At 39.5% G+C, this 21,131-nt stretch overlaps 3 protein-coding genes across 3 annotated transcripts; 2 read left to right on the forward strand and 1 right to left on the reverse strand.

The window, feature by feature from the left end:
• The first annotated feature begins 5,441 nt into the window (after nt 1-5,441).
• Nucleotides 5,442-8,242, forward strand: LOC125315075. The gene is made up of 5 exons (XM_048279039.1): nt 5,442-5,579; nt 5,923-6,111; nt 6,575-6,739; nt 6,968-7,111; nt 7,847-8,242. Exons 1-5 carry the CDS (start codon nt 5,442-5,444, stop codon nt 8,240-8,242), a joined length of 1,032 nt encoding a protein of 343 aa, XP_048134996.1.
• A 1,356-nt stretch (nt 8,243-9,598) lies between these two features.
• LOC115752332 (probable calcium-binding protein CML15) lies at nt 9,599-10,360 on the forward strand. The gene has a single exon (XM_030690478.2). The coding sequence runs from the start codon at nt 9,685-9,687 to the stop codon at nt 10,174-10,176; it is 492 nt and encodes a 163-aa protein (XP_030546338.1). The 5' UTR covers nt 9,599-9,684; the 3' UTR covers nt 10,177-10,360.
• A 3,112-nt stretch (nt 10,361-13,472) lies between these two features.
• Nucleotides 13,473-21,131, reverse strand: LOC115749887 (putative phospholipid-transporting ATPase 9). The gene is made up of 11 exons (XM_030686903.2): nt 19,916-21,131; nt 17,847-19,198; nt 17,431-17,541; nt 17,070-17,346; nt 16,881-16,969; nt 16,689-16,797; nt 15,771-15,980; nt 15,508-15,633; nt 15,298-15,396; nt 14,894-15,085; nt 13,473-14,505 (listed from the first exon to the last, which is right to left on the reverse strand). Exons 1-11 carry the CDS (start codon nt 20,306-20,308, stop codon nt 13,981-13,983), a joined length of 3,483 nt encoding a protein of 1,160 aa, XP_030542763.1. The 5' UTR covers nt 20,309-21,131; the 3' UTR covers nt 13,473-13,980.

Here is a 21,131-nt window from a genome sequence, read left to right on the forward strand (position 1 = left end):
AATTAGATGTTCTTATAGCTTGGTTCGATAGATGATTAGCAGAGAAGGAATCGACGGCTTCCGCTGCGATTAAGCGGCCGCGTTGCGAGACCCTCAATTTGATGTCACTTCCCATCATGTGCAGCGCCTTGCGTAACTGTTTCATTATGTATAGATCCGGTCATCGATACCAGTGAAATAACCTGTTCTATGTCCCCATCTGCAGAATTTATACTTCATGTGGAGCCAAAAAAAAAAAGAAGCCATTTTTAGCAGCTGTACCAGATGACTTTCACCATTTGCTCTGAAGCACTACCTTTTCCAATCGTCAAGCATACTTTCTTTAGATGGTGTTAATTTCGTCTCTTCGCTAAAGCGAAAATCTCCTGTATGCCATGGAGAAAGCCTGGATGCATGACGCACGGAGTTCAGAATCAAACTCATCATTCATATACATGAAAAGCAGTCAAATACATTCTTGAAAGAGCTCATACTCTCAAAATTTGCCATCAACACGATCTGATCAGTCAGAGGAAATTGCGAACTCTAGTGCAAAAATTGCTCTGTTTTGAGCTTTTTGCTGAAGTCTCTCAGAACTTGATCAAAAAGCACCTCCAAATGATCCGCCCATGTTTTTCGAGCTCATGAAGAGTGGTCAGCACGGCGGAGTCGAAGGAGCTTTTCTTTATCGGCTTTAGGATCTCCGGTAGATACCATGTCGCCATGTCCGGGTATGTGCAAGATGATTTTCGATGTAAAAGCTGTTGAAGCCCCATTCTCTTCTTCTCGGCACCTTCGCAAAAATTCAATCGGGGTCCTGCAGCTGCAGGCTATTCACATCGATTAGGCCAGACCAAGCACGGAGCAGAAAGAGGTAAATAGTATTACGGACTTTGAATTTTGTCCGGTTGTTTTGAACTTCGGCATCGGCCACTGGAGTTTCCCGAGGCCCGTCTTTCTTCATGTTGATCCGTTAGGAGAAGTGCAAATGGTAAGGACCAGATCAATGCTAACGCTGACGAAAATGCAAACACATGCAGCTCAACATTAGCAAATTCGAGCTTCTCGGGCTTGACAAGTTGCTTCTACAGAACATGAAGCTGCAAGAATTCAGAAGTCCTGAATTTAATGACCATCTTGTGATCAGCAAAAAGATTTACCGTCGCAAATAAGACACCGTGCAAGAAGGCGCTGGCCTTGCCCCAACCAAATACAAATTTCATCCACTAGATAATGTATTTGGCATCTCAGTGACGTCATTTACATTTTACTACGCATTGCAATTACAACAAAAATTTAAACCATGGCTCCGTCTGTTTCACGAAAAATATGTGATGATTTTGAAAAATGTTTTACGAAAAGTCATTTTCCAGGAAAATGACCATATTTTCCAGTGTTTGGTTGAGACTTAAAAATGATATGGAAAACGATTTCCCTCGTTTGGGTATGAATTGATTTTCCTAGAAAAATTATTAAATCATTCAAAATTTTCAATATTCTTTTAATTTTTTTCGAATTAAAAATTAATTTTTAATTATTTTTGAGTATTTTATTTTTAATTACTTTCTTTAATTTTTTCTTCTCTTTTTTTTCTTCCTTATTTCTTGTTCAGCCGATTGCTCGCCACGGCAAAGGCCAGAGGCCGACGGGGCTCGGCCTCTAGCCTCGCTTGTGGCCAATAAGGCTTGGCCTAAGCTCGCCGGCCTCCGGCGAGGCCGAGGTGAGGCCAAGCCTTGCTTGTGGTGCGACCGGCTAAACAAGGAAAAAAAACAAGAAAAAGCATTAAAGAATGTAAGTAAAAAATAATTAAAAAAATAAAAAAACTCATTTTTCTCGAAAAATAAAAAAAATTGAGTTTTAAAAAATAATTAAAAAATGAATAAAAAGAAAGAAGATGTGAAATATAGGAGTAAAGAAAGATGACAAAAATAGGAAAACATTTTCCTCATTTTTTAAGAAGGCTTTTCCATAGAGGAAAATATTTTTCGGGACTAGCTTACTTTCTGCCCCCCAAATGCCGAAAAAAAAAAACACCGAAAAATCAGAAAAATATTTTTTTGAAAGTTATTTTTCACGAAATAAATGGCACCTAATAAACAAGAAAGGTTCCCCACTTCCGCAGCTCACTATTCCATCATATGCTCTCCTGTTCCTTTCTCTCTCTCCAGATCAAGTAAAGAGTCGCTAAAGATATCTCTGCCTTGAATATAAGGTCTATGAAGTAGAATCTATATCTCTCCATCAGCAAGAAAAACCAGAACACACAAATGGGTTATTAGGCAGGTGCTAGAGGATCAATTTGTTCTGGCTCTTCAGTTCTGCAATAACTAGAGACAAATAATAAACAGTGCTCACCTAATTTTGTCGGTCCCCGTTGGATTTAATTTATTTTCTCCTAAACGCTTAAAATAGGGAAAGGCGAATTGGATTTGCCTATCCTTCGTTTTATTTGCTAATTAGGAAAATCTAAATATAGTGCGCTAGCTATCTTATACTTTAAAACACTCGTAAGAAAATGAAGTAAAGATCATCTCGTCCAATTCTTACGATATGAACATCATACGGTTTCAATCTGTGATCATAACACTTGAAACTGCACATTTGAGATCCCATGGACAACAGTACCTACGCCCGCAACTGCACTTGCACCTGCAGATGATTCTTTGCCTTTAGAAGTAGCGGCCTTTTTCTGAGGTCTCCTCGATGCAGGGAAGAAGGCGATCGCCTAAAGCATCCATTTGATGCTGCTTCTTACAAGCTTCCAAGCATGTTCGTTGCTTGGCTAAATGACAGATTCCTGCTCAAGGGACATATTAATAATGTCTGAAAGGCTGCATTAGGCGGCAATGTCAGAGCGCGCTCACAAGATCCACCCGAAAATGAAAACAGATGGAAAGAGAAAGGTGCCAGCAGGAGTTCTGCAGAGCCCGTCTTGGGCATTTTCCTCTTTCTGATCTTACTGGTCTTTCAGTTTGCTTCATATCATCAGAAGAAGGTGTTGCATTGTAGGAAGTCGAAGTTGGGTCGTTCGACCAAAAGACAACAAAATGTTGGATCGAAGATTCATCCAATAGGGTTCAATTTCTTTTTTTTTTTTATGTTGGGGTTCATTTCTCTGAGTCCTTTTGTTGTTTGAAATCTGCTTGTAATTTCCTTCCGTAATCAGTGGAGTTATGTTTAAACGGCTGTGTCAATTTGCTCTTTGAGGTGGAACATCCAGAAGTTTAGTTTTCACTGTAGAACTTTGTATTATGAGAAAGCTCTCTGATTTAGGGTTCAAATCGAAAATTCCTTATCATCCACGAATGGACAGAACATCCTCTCTTTTTTTTTTTAATATTTTTTTTAGGTCTTCTGAATGTAATTTACTCAAGTTTAAGATATGGAAAGCATTTTCTAAAAAATAATTGACCTTATCGCTCACAAAAATGAATAATTTTTAAAAAATTCATTATCTATGGAAATAGTTGGATGTAAATTAATGTCAACAATGAAAATAGTTTTCATGGATTGATTTTTTTTTTAAGTGATGATTATCTTTTCAAAAATGTTTTCCATATCTCGAGTTTTCCGTGGATCAAAGGTACCCATTAGGTTATAATGCAAAGCCATCGATTACCCATTAGGTTACGGAATTGGTTCGTAGATGTGATTATTGTGAGTTTCGGTATATTGTTTCAACTTCGATTTGGATAGATGTATTCTTCAATTTAGGCTTTTCTTTTTTCGTGTTATTATTTTTATCTTTTTAATAATGTTTTATTTATTTATTTTTTCTTTTCTTTTTTTCTATTTTTCCTTCCTCCGCTAGTTGCCGACAACCGGCCATAGACAAGGCTTGACCTCGCGGGGCTGAGCATTGCCGGATCTGGCGAGGTGAGGACTAGAGCTCGCCCAACCTTGCCTAGCAAGATTTGGCGATGCTCGGCCTCGTTCGAGACCGGCGAGGTGAGCCTTGACCTTGCTTGAGGATAGCGAGCTGGAGGCTCGCATAACCGGTCGCGCGCCCTCGCCTTGCCTGCGGTGGGTCGTTGGTCATCCCCGTGGCTGGTGATTGACTAAAGAAGAAAGGAAAAGAAAAAAACAATAGAAGAAAAAATTAAAAATAAAAATAAATGAGAAAATGAAAATAAATGAAAATTGGATTTTTTTAAAAAAAAAATGAAAAAAGTAAAAACTAATAATAGAAAATTATTAAACAGAGTGCAAGGAGGAAATTGATTTTCCTTACCGAACGGTAAAAGTTATTTTCTACTTCATTTTTAGGTTTCATTTGAATACTGAAAAATAATATCATTTTTTTTTTTGGAAAATGACCTTTTGGAAAACATTTTCCGGACACACTTCATTTTCTAATGGAGCCTTAGTGTAAGAGAATTACTTCTAATTAATGCCCACGGGCTATAGCCTACTTTTATTATGAAACAAGTTCCCTTGTCTATGCTTTGAATGGATTTTTTTTTTTTAAGTCAAATCATATCATGGATGATATATATGATAACAGCTTTAAATAAACTGAATGTAGGTATGAACCTTAGAAAAGAAAAATAATCTTATATCCACTTCATCAAATTTCCATTTAGTTTTGGCCGATGATAATACCACGATGGAAGACTGAAGATGGCATCAAAATTCCTTTCGGTCCAAAAATCATGGAACAGTGAATTAATCTAAAGGGGTTGAACGAAGTATGGTAACGATTTGTTCTTTTAAATTAAGAGGCCACAAATGTCCGCGAAGTAATGCGTGTTTGCCATTTTCGTTCTACTGAAAATGCATGCTTGCTATTTGTCGGGCATGCCATGATCACATCGATGTAAATGGAGTTGAGGAGGGTCCTATGACCTTGTGGGTCATCAATTTGTTGTTTTAAATAGCGACGACTCCGAGCAAAGACTATTGACCTTAACCGTTTCCGGCAATGGCACTGGACTAGGTGGTGGCGAGAAAGCGCTCCTTCCATCGCAAGAGGCGATTTTAGGAGGACTCTTCGTCCTCACAAGCTTTCGTTCGATGCTGAGGGCGAAATCCTAGAGTCATGAATCCGAAGGCCCTTTATCGTATCGCGCGCGCGTAGTGCCATCCCAAATCAAGCCTTGGAATAAAGGAAATGAGAGAACCGTCCGTAGTTCGCGTTGACGGTGACATTATTCACAGCGCTCGACTTTCTGCAATTGAAAGCAGCATGCGTCATCGTCTTCAAATGTCTACCGTACTTTTCCGTGAAATAATGCATGTTTTCCATTTCATTTCTAATGAAAATGCATGCTTGCCATTTGTCTTTCCATGCATGCTTGCGTTTGAGCCCTACTGTAAGAGTGTGTAGAGTTTCCCTAAATTACAAAGAGCGGCCACGCAAAGGGGAAGGAAAAAAAAAAAAAACTTTGTTGCTTATAAATAGACATAACCTAAACACTATGCAACACCATTTCGAAACTTCAAAAATCATTACACAAGCGAGAATGGAACTTGCATTTATCTTGTTGCTTGTTTTCTCTAGTGTTTCGACGTATGGGATGGCAAGCATCTCTGAAGATGACCATCGAGATTTGGAAAGACAAGTTCAGATGATGACCAAGTCACCCATGAAGTCTTTTGTGGTGATTAATCTTTCAAAATTCACAGAGATTTTCTCCTTTCGAAATTTATGCTGCGTCCTGCAATCTATCATATCTTGTTCGGCAGCGGTCTTTGTTTGACGAATCACTTATTATACTCGGTATTTTTCATGAAGACCAAGGAAGGGGACACCATCGATTGTGTCGCAATTGACAAGCAACCGGCACTTGATCATCCACTGCTGAAAAACCACAAAATACAGGCAACCGTTTATCATTTTCTCCCTTTAATCCTATTTAGGAAGAAAACCGTGTTTGGCCAAACTATCATTTCCCTTGGATTAACTTGCTCTATCTGATGATATTATCACCATCATTTTTGCAGACTAAGCCGGATATAAGCTTCGTTCGTTCTCACGCTCCTTCAAAGGTTAAATCTGTACAGTTCGAATCGAGAGAACCTTGCCCTGTTGGAACAGTACCAATTCCTAGAATGACAAAGGAAGACTTGATAAGGGCAAAATCCGTAGGCAAGATGCCATCCTCTAAGAGTCAGAATACTCTTTCTCAACATGTATGGTGTGCGCTCGCTCGCTCTCTCTCTCTCTCTCTCTCAACCTGCACCCAGACACACGCACGTTCACATAGATTGAGGTTTATAAGATTTCTGTTCATTGAAAACCTGTAGATAACCTAAGAAAACATTAAGGTTCATAGGTTGTATGTAATGCATGACCTACATTCTTGTCACAGCAACCTCTGATATGCCCAAAAGTTTCTTGACATAAGAAAATACTGGTCTGGCTATATGGGAGAAATCGTAAAAATTGATCTTTTCATAAGCAGTACAAAAAAAAGAAAAAAACCCAAATGGTTGTGTTGCCCGTCCGCTCGAACGAAAATAAAAATACAATTTTGAAAAATTGTGCTATCGCCCTTTAGAAACTAAACTCTCATATCCAAATTGCATGTATGATTTTGAAGCGTAATCACCACCGCACCTCCGTAGTCGAACCCCTTCTATAACTTTGATGCAGGTAGTTTCTTTGAGAGACGACATGACGGAAAATATCAAATATGGAGGTTATGGGAGATCTAATGTCTACAAACTGGCCGTAACTAATGACCAAGTTAGCTCACATAACATGTGGATTGAAACTGGTCCTCCCGACCATATAAGTATGATTGTTGCGGGCTGGCAGGTACGTCAAGTCGCCGGTATATGTAGCGAAGTTTCGAGATGAAAGATAAAATATCTTCTGTTTTGACTAGGTTGCTCCACGACTATACGGCGATATTCGTCCTCGATTTTTCACATATTGGACGGTTAGTTAGAAGCTAGTTGATTTATTCTCCCAACGGATTTTGAATTCCCGACGATGAAGTTGGATCCTTGGCTTATTTTGTTGACTGAAGCATCATTTTTATAGGGTAATGGCTACCGTGACGGATGTTACAACATGCTATACCAAGGTTTTGTCCAGGTTGATAGGTTAATAACTCCCGGTTTTCCATTCCGTGATGCTTCCACTTTTGACGGACCTCAATTTGAGTTTTTTGTCCAAGTCTTCCAGGTGAGCATGACTTTGATTTGAGGACATGTCCATTTACTTTCAAGACATAATTAACGTTTATCAAATATGAATTATTGCATCTAGTTTCTCTTGGGCAATCAATTATGCGATAGATGTGTGACGGGACGTATCCAGGAAGAGAGTTTTCGGGGTACATAAGTTAGGTAAAATATTGATAAAAAAAAGTTAGGGAAAAAAGACGCGCGCGCACACACGAAAAAAAAAGGGAGATTTTGATGGGTAAGTATTGTCGATCCACTTCTTTAAATTTTATTAGCCATTTTTACAATGCATAAGAAATTTCTAAAGTTGTATGTATATATACACACACACACACACACAAATATAAAATGACTATATGTATATATGTTATGAAAACTGTTAATAATTTAATGGAACCAGTGGCAAGAATCATCACAATGTTCATTGTGTGGTAACAATTGGTTCAGTTCAATGTTGGTTGAAAGCTAATCTATATGTTTAATTGAGATTTTATATGTCTCAATAGATAAAACGTTTTAAATACACTCGCGAATTAGCTACTCGTCTTAAAGTAGAGCAAAATTATGTCCTTTTCGCACTCGAAGCCAATGTGCACTCGTAACAGAGAATTGGGAGACACCCAGAATAGCGGGGATTGCACAATTCATCTTTTTAACCTTTTAGAAGTCATGAAATTAATCTCAAATGTGTGAAAGAACTTAAAAACTTACGGACACTTTTGCTTGCACGCAGGATCCAGGTGGAAAGAGTTGGTGGCTGGTCGTGGGTGATCCACCCACCACGATTGGCTATTGGCCCAGCGAACTGTTCTTATATTTACGCAATGGTTCGCTACATACCGGCTGGGGAGGAGTGGGTCTGGCCGGGAGAGACGGAGTTTGTCCGCCGATGGGAAGTGGTCACAGGCCTGATGGTAGTTATACGCGTGCCACGTTCTTCCGACAGCTTCAATGGATCGACAAGGACGGTACTTTCCGGCGCCCTTCACCAAAAACAGTCAAGTGGGTGGATAAATCCAATGTCTATGATCTGAAGAACTATGGCTATGGTAGCAGGCGAAAATTCGGGTATTGGATTAGCTTTGGTGGTCCGGGAGGCTATTGTGGGGGAGGGATGGATGGTTTGTAATGGGGAGCTATCTTGAGAAACTCAATAAGCGAGGCTTCCGACTTTGTCAATTTTCAGTTTGAGTTTTTAATTAGTGTTCATCTTTATCTCCCTTTTTCTTGAGGCTGCGATCGGAATATCATGGGCGAATTCCCATAGGCAAAGGTAGACCCCGTCAAATAGGTGAGTCTGATTGAGTTTGGGTTGGGTCGAAAACTTTCCAATCCAAATTGTTGACACCTAAATTTCTCAATCCAAATTGTTGGAAATTGTTCAATTAATTCTAAGCCTATTGCACGGATGTCAACTCAATCATAAATTTTTCAATCTTGCTAATTTAGTCCTAAAATTATGTGTGCAATTCCAATATGGTCATTTCGGCCAATTTTCGCTGAAAATCGCTGACGTACTTTGCGCAAAGATATATGACTAAATTGGCAAAATTTAAAAGTTTAAAGTTTCGTACAATAAATTTAAAAACGATTGGGTAATTTCCCAAATATGTTCACTACGAGTATGCGCTGCGCTCGTTATAACTTATAAGTCCCGTTTGTTTCTCCCTTATTGTAGTTAAAAAAATGCACAAAAAGATATGCCTGACTTTAAATGATTCTAAATGTTGAAACTCATGTATTCCAAATATTTGAGCTATTAGCTAGTTGATGCAAGTCCGATTTCGTTCGATTAGTAAACTCTGAAGTTTAAAAATGAATGTTAATTATTTTTATATAAACTGATTGCCTTCTTTTACCTCACACATAATCAAATTGACCAAGTAACACTATGCAATTTTGATTAAATGTGTATAGGATGTGGATCATATCCATAGCTTGCATCCCAATTGCGACCTCTCTTTTCGCCAGAATTAATATCGTTCGGACCATGTCCGAGGGGTGAATTTCTATCCTTATGTTATGGCATCTAGCTAGTACAAGGTTTGAGGAGATGTCCCAAGAGTGATTTGGCAAAATGGACTTATCAACAGTTATCCGAATTCGGACAAAGCCGGAGACCTTTCAACCAGAATGAAAGGATGGTGTGGAAAAACCTGGTCCTATATTTCCTCGGACTCTTCACATTCGACTTTCCGAATAAGCTCTTCTTAACTTATCCGCCCGGCAAATAGTAGTCCGGCTCGCGATGTCCGGCGCGTCGAACTATAGATCTTTTCGCGCCGTCCTATAGTTATTATCGACCCGCATCGTGGATGAGACGTAAGACCACTTGTTCAGCCTCACAGTCCGGCTTTCAATAGCCTCCGAAATTGGAAGTTTCACCACAGTTTGGGCCACTTGGATGAGTGAGAGAATCCTGGAAAGTCAACGGAATCCTACATGCCAGCAAAACAAACACGACCCGCATTCTGGTTTGAACCATTCTCTAACAAGGAACATTCAGCCCTTAAAACAAGCACGCCCACCTTCCATCATTGTTCAGGCATCATCCAATTTCCAGCGTCCCCAATGGCTGCCGCCGCTTCTGCTGCCCTCCAATCCGAGCAGCTGAAGCAGCTCAGGGACATCTTCGCCCGCTTCGACATGGACGCCGACGGCAGCCTCACCCAGCTCGAGCTCGCCGCCCTCCTCCGCTCCCTCGGCCTCAAGCCCACGGGCGACCAGATCCACGCCATGCTCGCCGACATGGACTCCAACGGGAACGGCTCGGTCGAGTTCGACGAGCTGGTGGCCGCCCTCCTGCCCGACATGACCGAGCAGGTCCTCGTCAACCAGGAGCAGCTGGCGGAGGTGTTCCGGCTGTTCGACCGCGACGGCAACGGCTACATCACCCCGGCCGAGCTGGCCGGGTCGATGGCCAAGATGGGCCACCCCCTGACGTACCGCGAGCTGTCGGAGATGATGAGGGAGGCCGACACCAACGGCGACGGCGTCATCAGCTTCCAGGAGTTCGCCACCATCATGGCCCGGTCCGCCGTAGATTTCCTTGGCCTGCGTTAGCTTTAGGAGGCGGCGATTCGTGACGATTCAGTTTCGGCGGGCAACCATGAATCGAGATCCGCCCAAGGATGATGGTGAATGAGTTGACTTGGTCGTGTTTGACCTTTAGGTTGTAGCTTGAACTTGTCTGGGGCCTGCAAGGCTGTGTCCAGGAAGGAGAAGGTAGAGTTTTGTACAAAGAAAAAAATATATTAAATTTATCAGTTGCATTCTAAACATTTGCGCGTTTTACCGATTGCTAATATTCTTATGGATTAGAACCTCCATGTATTTAGTCAATAATTGAAATTGTCGTCTAACGTCAAATATTTAGTCCACTATAGATAGTGAAGATGTGGACTTAATTTCGAGATTACAGAAACTTTATTGTACTTTAGATGAGATTATAAGGATCACGCTAATTTGACACTCTAAATAGCTACAACGCTCCCTACCTTACCGAGTTGATGAAAAGAACCTCAAGAAAATTCACTAATAAAAATCACAAAATGGAAAGTTGCTATTTATTGAACATGCACAAGACGCACGTTGTCATGAAAATTCAAAATTGTCCGTACTAATCACAACAACGATGCTTTATTGCACCATTTCACGTTGTTTTCCTTTCATCCGTGTACAAACTTTATTTCCTTTCTTCTGCTTACTAATGTGTTCAAGCAGATTTTTATAATGTTGGTCAACTTCGTTAATGAACATATCTTATATATAGATTATAAACATAAAGAGTTTGCAACTTTAACCAAAGAACCCCTCCAAAAAAGATTGAACTAAAGAGCTGTATATCACAAGAAGTTATTAAAAATTAAACATCAAAGGGACATTATACATATAATACATACGTATATATGCGTGTGTACGCTCAAAGATTCTCGTAAAAGAGCAACTAGAATGTAAACTCATTCGATTTGAACGCAAAAGAGGAAACAAAACTTTAAGAAATGTTGATAAAATCATTAGATTTTTTTTTTGGTAAAAAAAATCATTAGATTAACTGATCTAGTGATTGTTAGAGCCGTCAATATGGGTCAATGACCCATTTTTACCCATATTTTATTCAATGGATTGCATATGGGTTTTAAGTTTTTCAAGGGCCGAATGAAAATGGGTCCAAAAAATTTAAGTTGAATTAAATGGGTTAAAAATGGATTACACACTTAAACCCATTTTCGACCCATATTAGACCCATTTTCGATCCATGAGGGCAGATCCCACAAACAAGTTGCAAATGAGCCCAAGGCCTCAAAGGCTTAACTTGGTTATTTTTTTTAAATTTTCTATTTTTATAAGTGAATGAAAGAAATCAAAAAAGAAAAATAAAATAAAATATATAAATATTTTTTTGTTGTACTGCCACTGCCGGTTGCCGGCGGCGGTCATCACCGTCCATTGGTCCACGAGAAAAAAGAAAGAAAAAAATAAAAAAATCCATAAAAATTAGAAAAATAGGAAAAAATTTCTCTAGATATTTTATTGCATGAATGCATTTTAGTAATATCATTTTTATTTTATTTAATATTTATTATTATTATATTTGGTTTTTTTTTATTTGATGTGAATTTTTTATCTAGTAACATATACATGTGAAGAGTTTAAAATATGTTAAATGAATTATATATGTTTTCTTGGAATATTAGTGTGGTTTGATAATATGGATCAAAACTTGTAGGGTTGGGTATGGGTCATTGAATATCGGTGAAAACGGATTAGACGAGTCAATATGGGTCGTATCATATTCGATCCAACCTAATGCCGTTCCGATCACCCATTTGACACCTCTACTGATTGCATATATGTCATCTTTCATCAATCTTACCATTAATGAATTCCCAATGAGGACTATTTTGGATCATTTAAAGTTCAGGTTTTGTCCAAAGTTATCGAGAGGTGAAAATAGAGGAAATCTAAAGATAATATTAGTTGAACCTTGAAAGTTAAGGGTGCGTATCATAATACTTCTGGAAGTTGATTTTTGCTTCAGAAGTGCTTTTGGAGCAGAAATCCGTTTGGTAATATAACTTCTGAAGAAAAAAATTTGTTTGATAAAAATTTTTACTTCTGAAAGAAATTTTCACTTCTAAAGTTTTGTCCCCAATTTGAAAAGTTAAAAAAAATAATTTCTCCAACTTAAAAAGTACTTCTCGCATCACCTTGTTTTTTTTACGCCATCACCCTCTTTTCGATAATACCCACCTTCGCTAACCTCCATCGTCACGGACCGTCGCCGGCCGCCGCCCATCGCTAACCTCCACCGGCCGTCATCCACGACCACTGCTAACCGCCGACCATCGCCTGGTCCCGCCTACCGCAGACCTTCGCCGGCCACCACCCGTCGACCGTCCCCGATAACCAACCACCCCCGATCTCCGCCTGGTGCAGCCCATCGCCGCTCGCAACCATTGACCACCGTGGCTGCAGTCGCCGAGTCGCCATCTCCGGCCGATGGAGTAAAAAATAAATAATATTTTAATAATAACAATTATTTAAAAATAAATTTAAAAAGTTAAAAAATGAAGTATAAATTTTTTGGCCACCAATAATAACTTTTTATAGAATATTTTGTGTTAATAATGTTCCAGAAACAGAAGTTTTCAACCATTATCAAACGAATTTCTATGATCAGAAATAACTTCTAGAATAGAAGTAAAAAATTCAACTTTTGCTTTTGAGAAGAAGTAGGAAAATCAACTTCTGACCGGAAGTTGATTTCTGAAGCGTAAATGTTATCATGCGCGCCCAAGTAAACAAGTTTGTTTTTATGATTTTTATTATTTAAGTAAACGAAAGTATTGAGAAAATAAAACTCATTTGTTCAAAATAAGTTACGAAATTTAGAGATTAATACCAACCTTTGATTTAAATCAGTTATGAACAAAAGCAATTAAATATGTCAGATGTGACAATTAAATACAGTCTACACATAGGTATTCGAATGTGACTAGCACAATAGAAATGAGGCATTTTGTTGGTAAACATTGCCACAATAAATCCATTGTTTAGGATTCATTTGTTTCGAGAAAAATAAATAATCTAAAAAATATTTTCCTAAAAATGATCACTTGTATCGCTTGAAGAATGAATAAACTTAAAATATTTTCATCGACTATTTATTTCAATTAATGCAAGCGATCATTTTTGAGAACATATTTTTTTCCAAAATAAACAGAGAGAAGACTTTTCTAACAAACTACAATCCTACTATTATCGCCATAGAAAATTCTTAAGAGACATTTATAATAATAACCCTATTTGACTTAAAATAATTCAAATTTTCAGGATACTCGAACACAATCAGTGCATTGAAATAGTTTCCTTAACTGGTTGTTTTACAAACATTCCCGGACACTCATCAGCAAAATACATCATCTACTATAATCTATATACAGATATCCAAAAAGGCTACACAACCTGAATCGACAATGTATATATCTGCCATAATTCATTACAAAGAGAAGAGATTGTGTGCAGTGTATGTCTCCTATAATTTGAAAATCTACAGAATCTACAGCAAAGCTAACATATGGTACAGCTTTTTCTCTCTACTTTTTTTTTCCACATCTAGAGCTTGATACTAAGTAAAATTGCAAAACATATCTGGGCTGTCTACGACATCCGGAGAGTGATTCGGCTTATGCAGAGCCGGTGGATCCCCATGCTCGTAAAATCGTATACTCTTAAGGATTCTTCGAAATTAGACAGGTCTGCAGGAATAAGTGTGTTCCTGGACTGCAAGATTTACAGGATGAACTAAGCCGTAAGCCGTAAGCCATATGTCGGTCATACTCACATCCGCCTCAACATATCGCGCTACTGAGGATCACTCAATCCTCCTTTGTGCCTGATCCACTGGATCCTTTCATGGTACATGGGGAAAAACTCCATCTGAATCGCGGAGTAAGTGAAATATGGGATAAGGGTGCAGATCGTCACGAAAAGCGTCACAACCCAAAAGGCCGGCGATGGTGCGAGGGCTTCAACAAGGAGCTTGTAGGCAGTAGTGGATAGAGTTGGAGACATGGCTCCATATGCTAAACAGAAGAGGTACCAAAATATGATCGAGCCCCAGATGAGTATGTGCTGTATTAAGGTGAAGTACCTAATGGTTATCGCCATCTGCAGATTCACCGCCCATACGACGCAGGTGTACATTGTTGTACCCAAGATGTCCCTCCCAGCAACATGTCCATCGCTGTTGAATGCTTGGTGCTCCAGTGTGCTTGTGCAGAGGAAGAAAATTATGGTTGCACTAAGGAACCCATTAAACATCCAGCCAAGTATCCAACCCCAGCGGAAGAGGACATTTTGAGCCCCTCCTTGGTATAGCAAGGGGAACTGCCACACGAAAGTTGAAGATGAGTCGAACTAAACAAAAATAATCCCAAGAAAATCAAATTACTGGTTCTAGCTGTCCTCAATAGCTTCAAAATGCAAAGCAGACAGGCCCCTGTGATCAATGACCCTGCTAGGATGCTGAGATTATTGTTGACACAAGATTTAAAGATGATCCAAAGCTTCTAGCTAAATACAATAAGCAAATCCAATGACATTCAGGGAGCTAAAAAAGCTGAAGTCTTAAAATTCGCAAGATGCTCGAATCATGCCCATGTATTCGCATTTATTCTGTGGAGGATCATGAGACATGAGATTCACAATATGAATAGTTTGGACACAAAATGTTTTCAAGAGTAATAAAAGATGCATATTATGAAGACGGATATACCTTTAGACAGAGCCGTGCTGATACATCCTGATCAAAAACTCCCAGAGCAACCACAGGAAGTGATGAGAAGAAGACGTTATAAAGTGACAAAAACCAGTCATTGTATGCAGGTTGCCCTGAAAAGGCTGCATGTGCCTCATATAAGAAGAGGGAGAAACCAAACGTGATGTTCTTGAAGAAAAAGTAGCATATCTGGCAGAAAAAACAGAGCAACATCACCACATGAAGCTTTACTCAATGAGAACAACATTTGTCTTCATCCTATGAATTGTATGCTTGTCCCTCATTTAAAAGACAAATATATTCATTTATTTATTGGTTCATCCTGTTTTTCCAAAGAGATAAAAACACGCCTATAAATGATCATGTCCTTATCTTCAAATCAATATGTAGAAGGTCTTTACCATCATTGAAATCCTTCTGTAACACCAATGCCCATGGACGAGTAGCAGGCGTTCTAGGTGTCGAAACTGTGCAATTGCAATATCACTGGCCATGACTGCCTGAAGAGTTTACATAACAACAATGAGAAACATAAAAGGCGTTAGAAAAAAACACAACTGTTGCGGGTGGATAATATAATTCTGAAGGTCTTAAAACTGCATGTTAAGCACCTGCATTCCTTCGACACCACTAATTCCAATTCCAATATCTGCTTCTTGAAGCATTCCTACATCATTGGCACCGTCACCTATTGCCAATGTTACTTTCCCAGTTCCTGACTTGACCAGTCTTGTGACCTATGTTTTACCAGTTCAGGCAATGAAATCATGTTATTTCACTGGATCATTTGTTTAGTAACCATATTACGGCAAAAAAACTCATGCTATCGAGGTACCCCATCATGGAAAAGTTTGAAAAGAATATTATGACTCACCAGGGCCTTCTGTTTTGGTGATGAACGACAGCAAATAACCGATGCACAGCCCATTGCAAGCTCTAGAAACATGTTTTTCATGTCATCTTCCAGAGCATAACCAAGTGATTTTCCGTCAATGATTAAAGCAACTTCTTTGAGAGGACCACTTGATGTAGCCAATGAAACCTTCCCTCTCGTAATCTGATCGCGAATACTCGCCTTTGATGCCTAAAAGACAACCATCACTTCATTTAGTATCCACATGGATTATCTTAAATATGGATTTACCCACTGCCAACATAAAGTCTGCAACTGCCTTCTATTGGCATTCCAAAGAGTCATCAGCCAGAGCCAAGGAGCAGCACACATCGCATTCTGTAAACCGCTGGATACTTTATCAGGTGTCATTAACAATGATCCCACACAAATCCAATTGGATTACAATATTGTATTACGAGTTAGAAATTGATTTTACAAGAGGATTGCCAGCCACAGTTTTGAGTCAGCATGCATGACTAGCACTTGAGGAGGAAGCTAGATGTTTCTGTGCTTACATTGTCGATGCATCTTTTCAACTCATTTAGAACTGAAGATGCCCTCTCCCATGGTTTCTTAGGAAATTAGGCTCAATATATATTTCTTGCAACCAACGAAAATTCCATTTTTTGCTGTTTTCAAAATTTCTCTTCAAAACCACGTTTGATGAGGAGCCATTCTAGCATCACTACTGAGACCAAGTTAAAGTAGACAAGAGTTTCTCACTAATCGCAAGTCATGCAAAATCCCAGAGCAAATAAGGTGGCCTGATTTTTACGTAGTTCAGTGGACTTCTCACTATACTCCCAAACAATTTAAAAACAGGTGAGAGCATGTATAGTTTGCTGGATGTACCAATTTAAAAGAAAATCATAAATGATTTACTGTCCAAAGAGATACCTCAATAATAGCAGACTTATCTTGCAACTTTTCTAGAGCCTGAATATGTGAAGTTTCTAAACTGATTATGAACTGCTCCATCCCTCGTCTGAGCAGACTGCAAGCAAACCTGCAAATTTATATTTCCAAGTGAGGAAAACAGACATGAAAATATAGATAGCTTCGTCTTCAAACTATGACATCTCTGTGTACCCAATGTTAATAGCAGTCTCCATCTTGTCTCCAGTCAAAACCCAAATCTTAATTCCAGCTTGGGCAAGCTTGTAAATGCAATCTGGTACCTGACAGGAAGGAAAGACGAAAACTTATTCTTGAGCTCCAAAGCATTTTCCAAGGCCGACTGACATTCCTCTGACAGAATTAGGCATATAGGAAACTCACCCCATTCTGCAGTTTGTCCTCAACAGCAGTGGCACCGAGAAGAGTCAATTCTTTCTCAATCATCTCTGTCGCTTCAGCAATCAAATCATCATGATCGGCACTAACCGAATTCTTCGCCTCATTGAATTTTTTGTTGAACTTGCGGTATTCTTCCTCATCGAGTTCACGATAAGCAAGTATCAATGTCCTCAAGCCTGCATCGGCATATTCATTCACATGTTTCCTCGTATCCTCTTCAAAATCACTGCTGTCCTTGGAAAGCCTTTCAAACATGACACTGCATTGTATATGCACTAATCATGGTTTAGAACACAACAAAGACGAATATTAGAACCTTCAAGTCATGATGCTAAATACAAACCTGTCAGCACCTTTACAGAGCAGTAATATTTTTCCTTCCTCATCTCTTACAATAACAGACATCCGCTTTCTTGAGCTGTTAAATTCTAAGACATTTAGAACCTGATATACCCTGCAAACAGGAAGTTTTGCATACAAAGAATATATTAGAGATTAAGAATGAAAATAAGCAACTCGAATGTTAAAAATTCAGATATGCACCAAAAGAAATACAAACAGATTAAGCAATTCAGAACTTGAAATTAATAGCAAAACTAGATCTTTCCAGTTAAAAAGAGAAGAAAAAAGGAAAGATCCTTTATGCAGCTAATTCTTATTCTAGAGCAAAGCACTAAATATCGAGACAAATTGCACATTGCAATCCAGCAAGGGAAGTTTATCCAATATCACAAACAATCATTTTTTACTTCCATTTACCTATCAACTATCCTTTTAGATTCTGGATCCAGCTCACGTAGTGAGATACTCGTCTGTTTCCTCTCGTAGAACTCAAACCCGAGTTCTCTTGCTGCAACAACAAAAGCAGCTTCATCTGGTGATTCGGCTTCATATGAGACTTCTCCTGTAGTTTCTTCCACTTCAGGTATGGCAGTATGGCAAAGTGCCAGCAAACGAAAGAACTTCCGAATGACATCTGCATGAGGCTCTTTTACCCAATTTCCATTCATGATCCTCCCATCATAAAAATTGAAGCCTTTAATATGTGACTCTTTAACAGGTAAACACTCGATCTGGTCACAGCCATTCAGCTTGTCATGAGCTAAAGGTAAGCCATTCCTCCTCTTCATGGCCCTCTCTACCTCTGTGACATTGGTTCCATAAGCTGTCCCGGCAATCGAACACTTGATGAATTCCATTTTATTGCAGGTCAGAGTTCCTGTCTTGTCTGAAAGAACTGTATCAACTTGGCCAAGTTCCTCATTCAAGTTTGATGTGCGAGCATGAGCTGGTTTGTCGGCTTCTTCATAGTACATTTCTTTGTCTCGATTAATGAAAATGCATTGAACAATTTTGACAATTTCTATAGACACGTACAAGGAAATTGGGATGAAATAGCCAAACAACATCAACCCCGTCAAGAAGTGATAGATGGCAGCTGCAGGAGCTCTTTTAGGGTCAAAGAAAATGGTGGAGTGGTCCGGCCTAAGATACCACCTTTTCATCCTATCACTTTCTAGGTCGTCTTTAGTCCAAATGCCAAAGAAGATAGATCCAACAAGAGACATAGAGAATACTATTAAGAACAGAAGATAGATGATCTTATCCATCTTCCTCTCAATTTTACTCCTCTTTGAAGGGGGGTCAGTTGCATTTTGAATGACTTTGGTGTCGTGACCCGTGAATATGACAGCCCCATATATATAATCCGTGTTTCGCAGTTTGGAGTCTCGGAGGAGAAGTTGTTGTGGAGAAAGGGGATACTGATTTGCTTCAAACTCCATGCTTCCAATGAAAGAATACAAATGTGCATTGGGGTCTTCACATCTGACAGATGCCTTGAAGTCCCGGAAGCTTGAGTCCGAACAATAGCTAGAGGTTGCCTCCAAACCTTGTTTCAGTTTCAAATTCGTCTCCCCATCAAGGTTCATGGTCTCAACATAACAAACAGCATCTGCATAAGTAGATGAAAGCAAAAGAAGGTCTGCAGGGAAGAATTCATCCTTCTCTACCTTCACTAAATCTCCCACTCTCAGATTCTTCCATTCGGTGTAATCAAATACTCCATTATGCTTATGCACTTTCACCTTTCTATTGTTTACCTCAATATCCTGACAAATAAATCACAGGCAAACTTACAGATTTAAAAGGGCTCGATTTGACAACTTAAATGAATGAACAGTAATCATCAGCAGCACATACAATCTGCCCTGAGGTCATTCAAAAACAGCCTACTTTATCAATTCAATGAATAAGCATCTCCGTCTTTGTTAGTCTGAGATTTGCACATAAGTAGTCCAACAGAATCTAACAACCCAATGATCCTTAAACCTAGTTTATCATTTTAACAGCTCTTTGGCCAACGAAATCTGTTGTTAAAGTTCATCTCTCCTTGCAATTTAATAGGACCAAAATTTATGGGCATGCATGTAAGCAGACAAACCACATGAATCAGGGCACACTGAAAGTCTGTCTGATTCATTATGATAACATCCTAAGCATCACACATGATATCTTTACTGGGTTTCTTCTTTAGATGAAAACACTCGCAGATTGCTGTCTCTCATGAAGTTTCAACTGCCTGATAGAATGGAAGTACTTCATTTGTTTCACATCTTAATCAGATGATTGCCAAATGCTTAATTAGATTCATCACTCAAATTTAAGATGCCACCAAGCATGTCTCTTCCCAGTGGTTTCGACATCTATGGCGTTCAGCTACTATATTTTTTTCGATATTAAACTATCACACAGGTCCTAAGATACCAAGTATATAACACAATACGAAACTTCACAAGCAAGTCAAATTGAGAAAGCATAATGAGCACCTGCAGTTTACGCCGCCAGTCTTCAATGCCTTCCTTGATCATGCTTGCCCCTATAACAATGAAAAGAGGGATAATGGCACTAACAGCTGTATATGGCGCCAGTGGAGTGAAGGCCAGGGTACCGGTAACGAGGAAGTAAAAATTGGCCACTCTTCTGAACTGCTCAAACAATGATTTAGGCAAGAAAGTTGCAACTGTGTACTTTGTAGTCCTAACATAATTGGTCCCGTAATGTCTAATGCTAGACTCAAAAGACTCTGGTTCGTTGCAGTAAACCACCCTCGAAAATCCCGGCCTTCCAATTCGCGAATGATCTTCTTGCAAAGAAGCTTTCCAACATCCGAAGGAGTAGATTTTGCTCAGACGAAGCTTCCTTCTTGTTTCACCGGCCATCAATTACTTCTTTCTCGGACCGGCACAACCAAGTACTGCGACAGAAACCACAAAGAACAACCCCAGCCAGAGAGACCCAATTGCCAAAATTGAACAATGCTCCTTCCTGGCTGATTACCCCCACAAAAACACGGCTTAGAAGGCATCAGATAGATCCTACAACAGAGACCGAAGGACAACACCCGTATTCAACGCACTGATCGCACCTCAGATCGGGAAGAGAAACCCAGAAAAGAGAAGGGGCGCAGAAGACGACCCGAGTGAATGTCGCAAGCAACAATGCCAAGGAAGGGGAGAGAAGAAAGAACTCGGAAAAGCGAGGCGTCTCCAAGAAAAAGCCTCAAGAAAAGAATAACCTTGGAGGGGTGAAAATAAGGAGCGAAGCAGAATAAAATAATCGGGTCAAGCGTCTCGCGACAAACGACCATGTTCGCTCGTACGGCCAACAACCGATACCGAGCTACAGAGAAGCTCCGAATGTAATCTCCGTCCCCAGAAAGAACCGCCAATTCACCCCAAAAAAATAAAAAAAGACCAAATCTTTCTGCTTCGGAGAACCGAGTCGAAGCAACAAAATTATACAACACAGCGAGCGACGACCAAGAACGTGGGGTGAATGAATATTCTCTGCCTCCCTCTCAACCATGGCGTAAGCGCGAGACTTTGAATGCGTTTTCTCTCTCTCGCAGACCCCTCTTGGGGTCTTGACTTCGCATCGCGCCGTCTCATCCTCGTTTCTTGATTTTTCTATTTTCTCTCTCTTGCTACGCGTATCTCTTGCTACGCGTATTTCGCTTTAACTATTCCTCGTATTCATACTAGG

This window comes from Rhodamnia argentea, chromosome 5, assembly GCF_020921035.1.
Source record: "Rhodamnia argentea isolate NSW1041297 chromosome 5, ASM2092103v1, whole genome shotgun sequence".
In the NCBI taxonomy this organism is placed as follows: Eukaryota; Viridiplantae; Streptophyta; class Magnoliopsida; order Myrtales; family Myrtaceae; genus Rhodamnia; species Rhodamnia argentea.

What these genes read in the sequence shown, in the direction of transcription:
- LOC125315075 (XM_048279039.1), top strand. Translation starts at nt 5,442, where the DNA reads ATGGAACTTGCATTTATCTTGTTGCTTGTTTTCTCTAGTGTTTCGACG. An exon ending in AGAATACTCTTTCTCAACAT is followed by an intron (nt 6,112 to 6,574) that starts GTATGGTGTGCG and finishes ACTTTGATGCAG; the next exon opens with GTAGTTTCTTTGAGAGACGA. An exon ending in TGATTGTTGCGGGCTGGCAG is followed by an intron (nt 6,740 to 6,967) that starts GTACGTCAAGTC and finishes TCATTTTTATAG; the next exon opens with GGTAATGGCTACCGTGACGG.
- LOC115752332 (XM_030690478.2), top strand. Translation starts at nt 9,685, where the DNA reads ATGGCTGCCGCCGCTTCTGCTGCCCTCCAATCCGAGCAGCTGAAGCAG.
- LOC115749887 (XM_030686903.2), bottom strand. Translation starts at nt 20,308, where the DNA reads ATGGCCGGTGAAACAAGAAGGAAGCTTCGTCTGAGCAAAATCTACTCC. An exon ending in ACTGGCGGCGTAAACTGCAG is followed by an intron (nt 19,199 to 19,915) that starts GTGCTCATTATG and finishes TTTATTTGTCAG; the next exon opens with GATATTGAGGTAAACAATAG. An exon ending in GAGACTGCTATTAACATTGG is followed by an intron (nt 16,798 to 16,880) that starts GTACACAGAGAT and finishes ATAAATTTGCAG; the next exon opens with GTTTGCTTGCAGTCTGCTCA.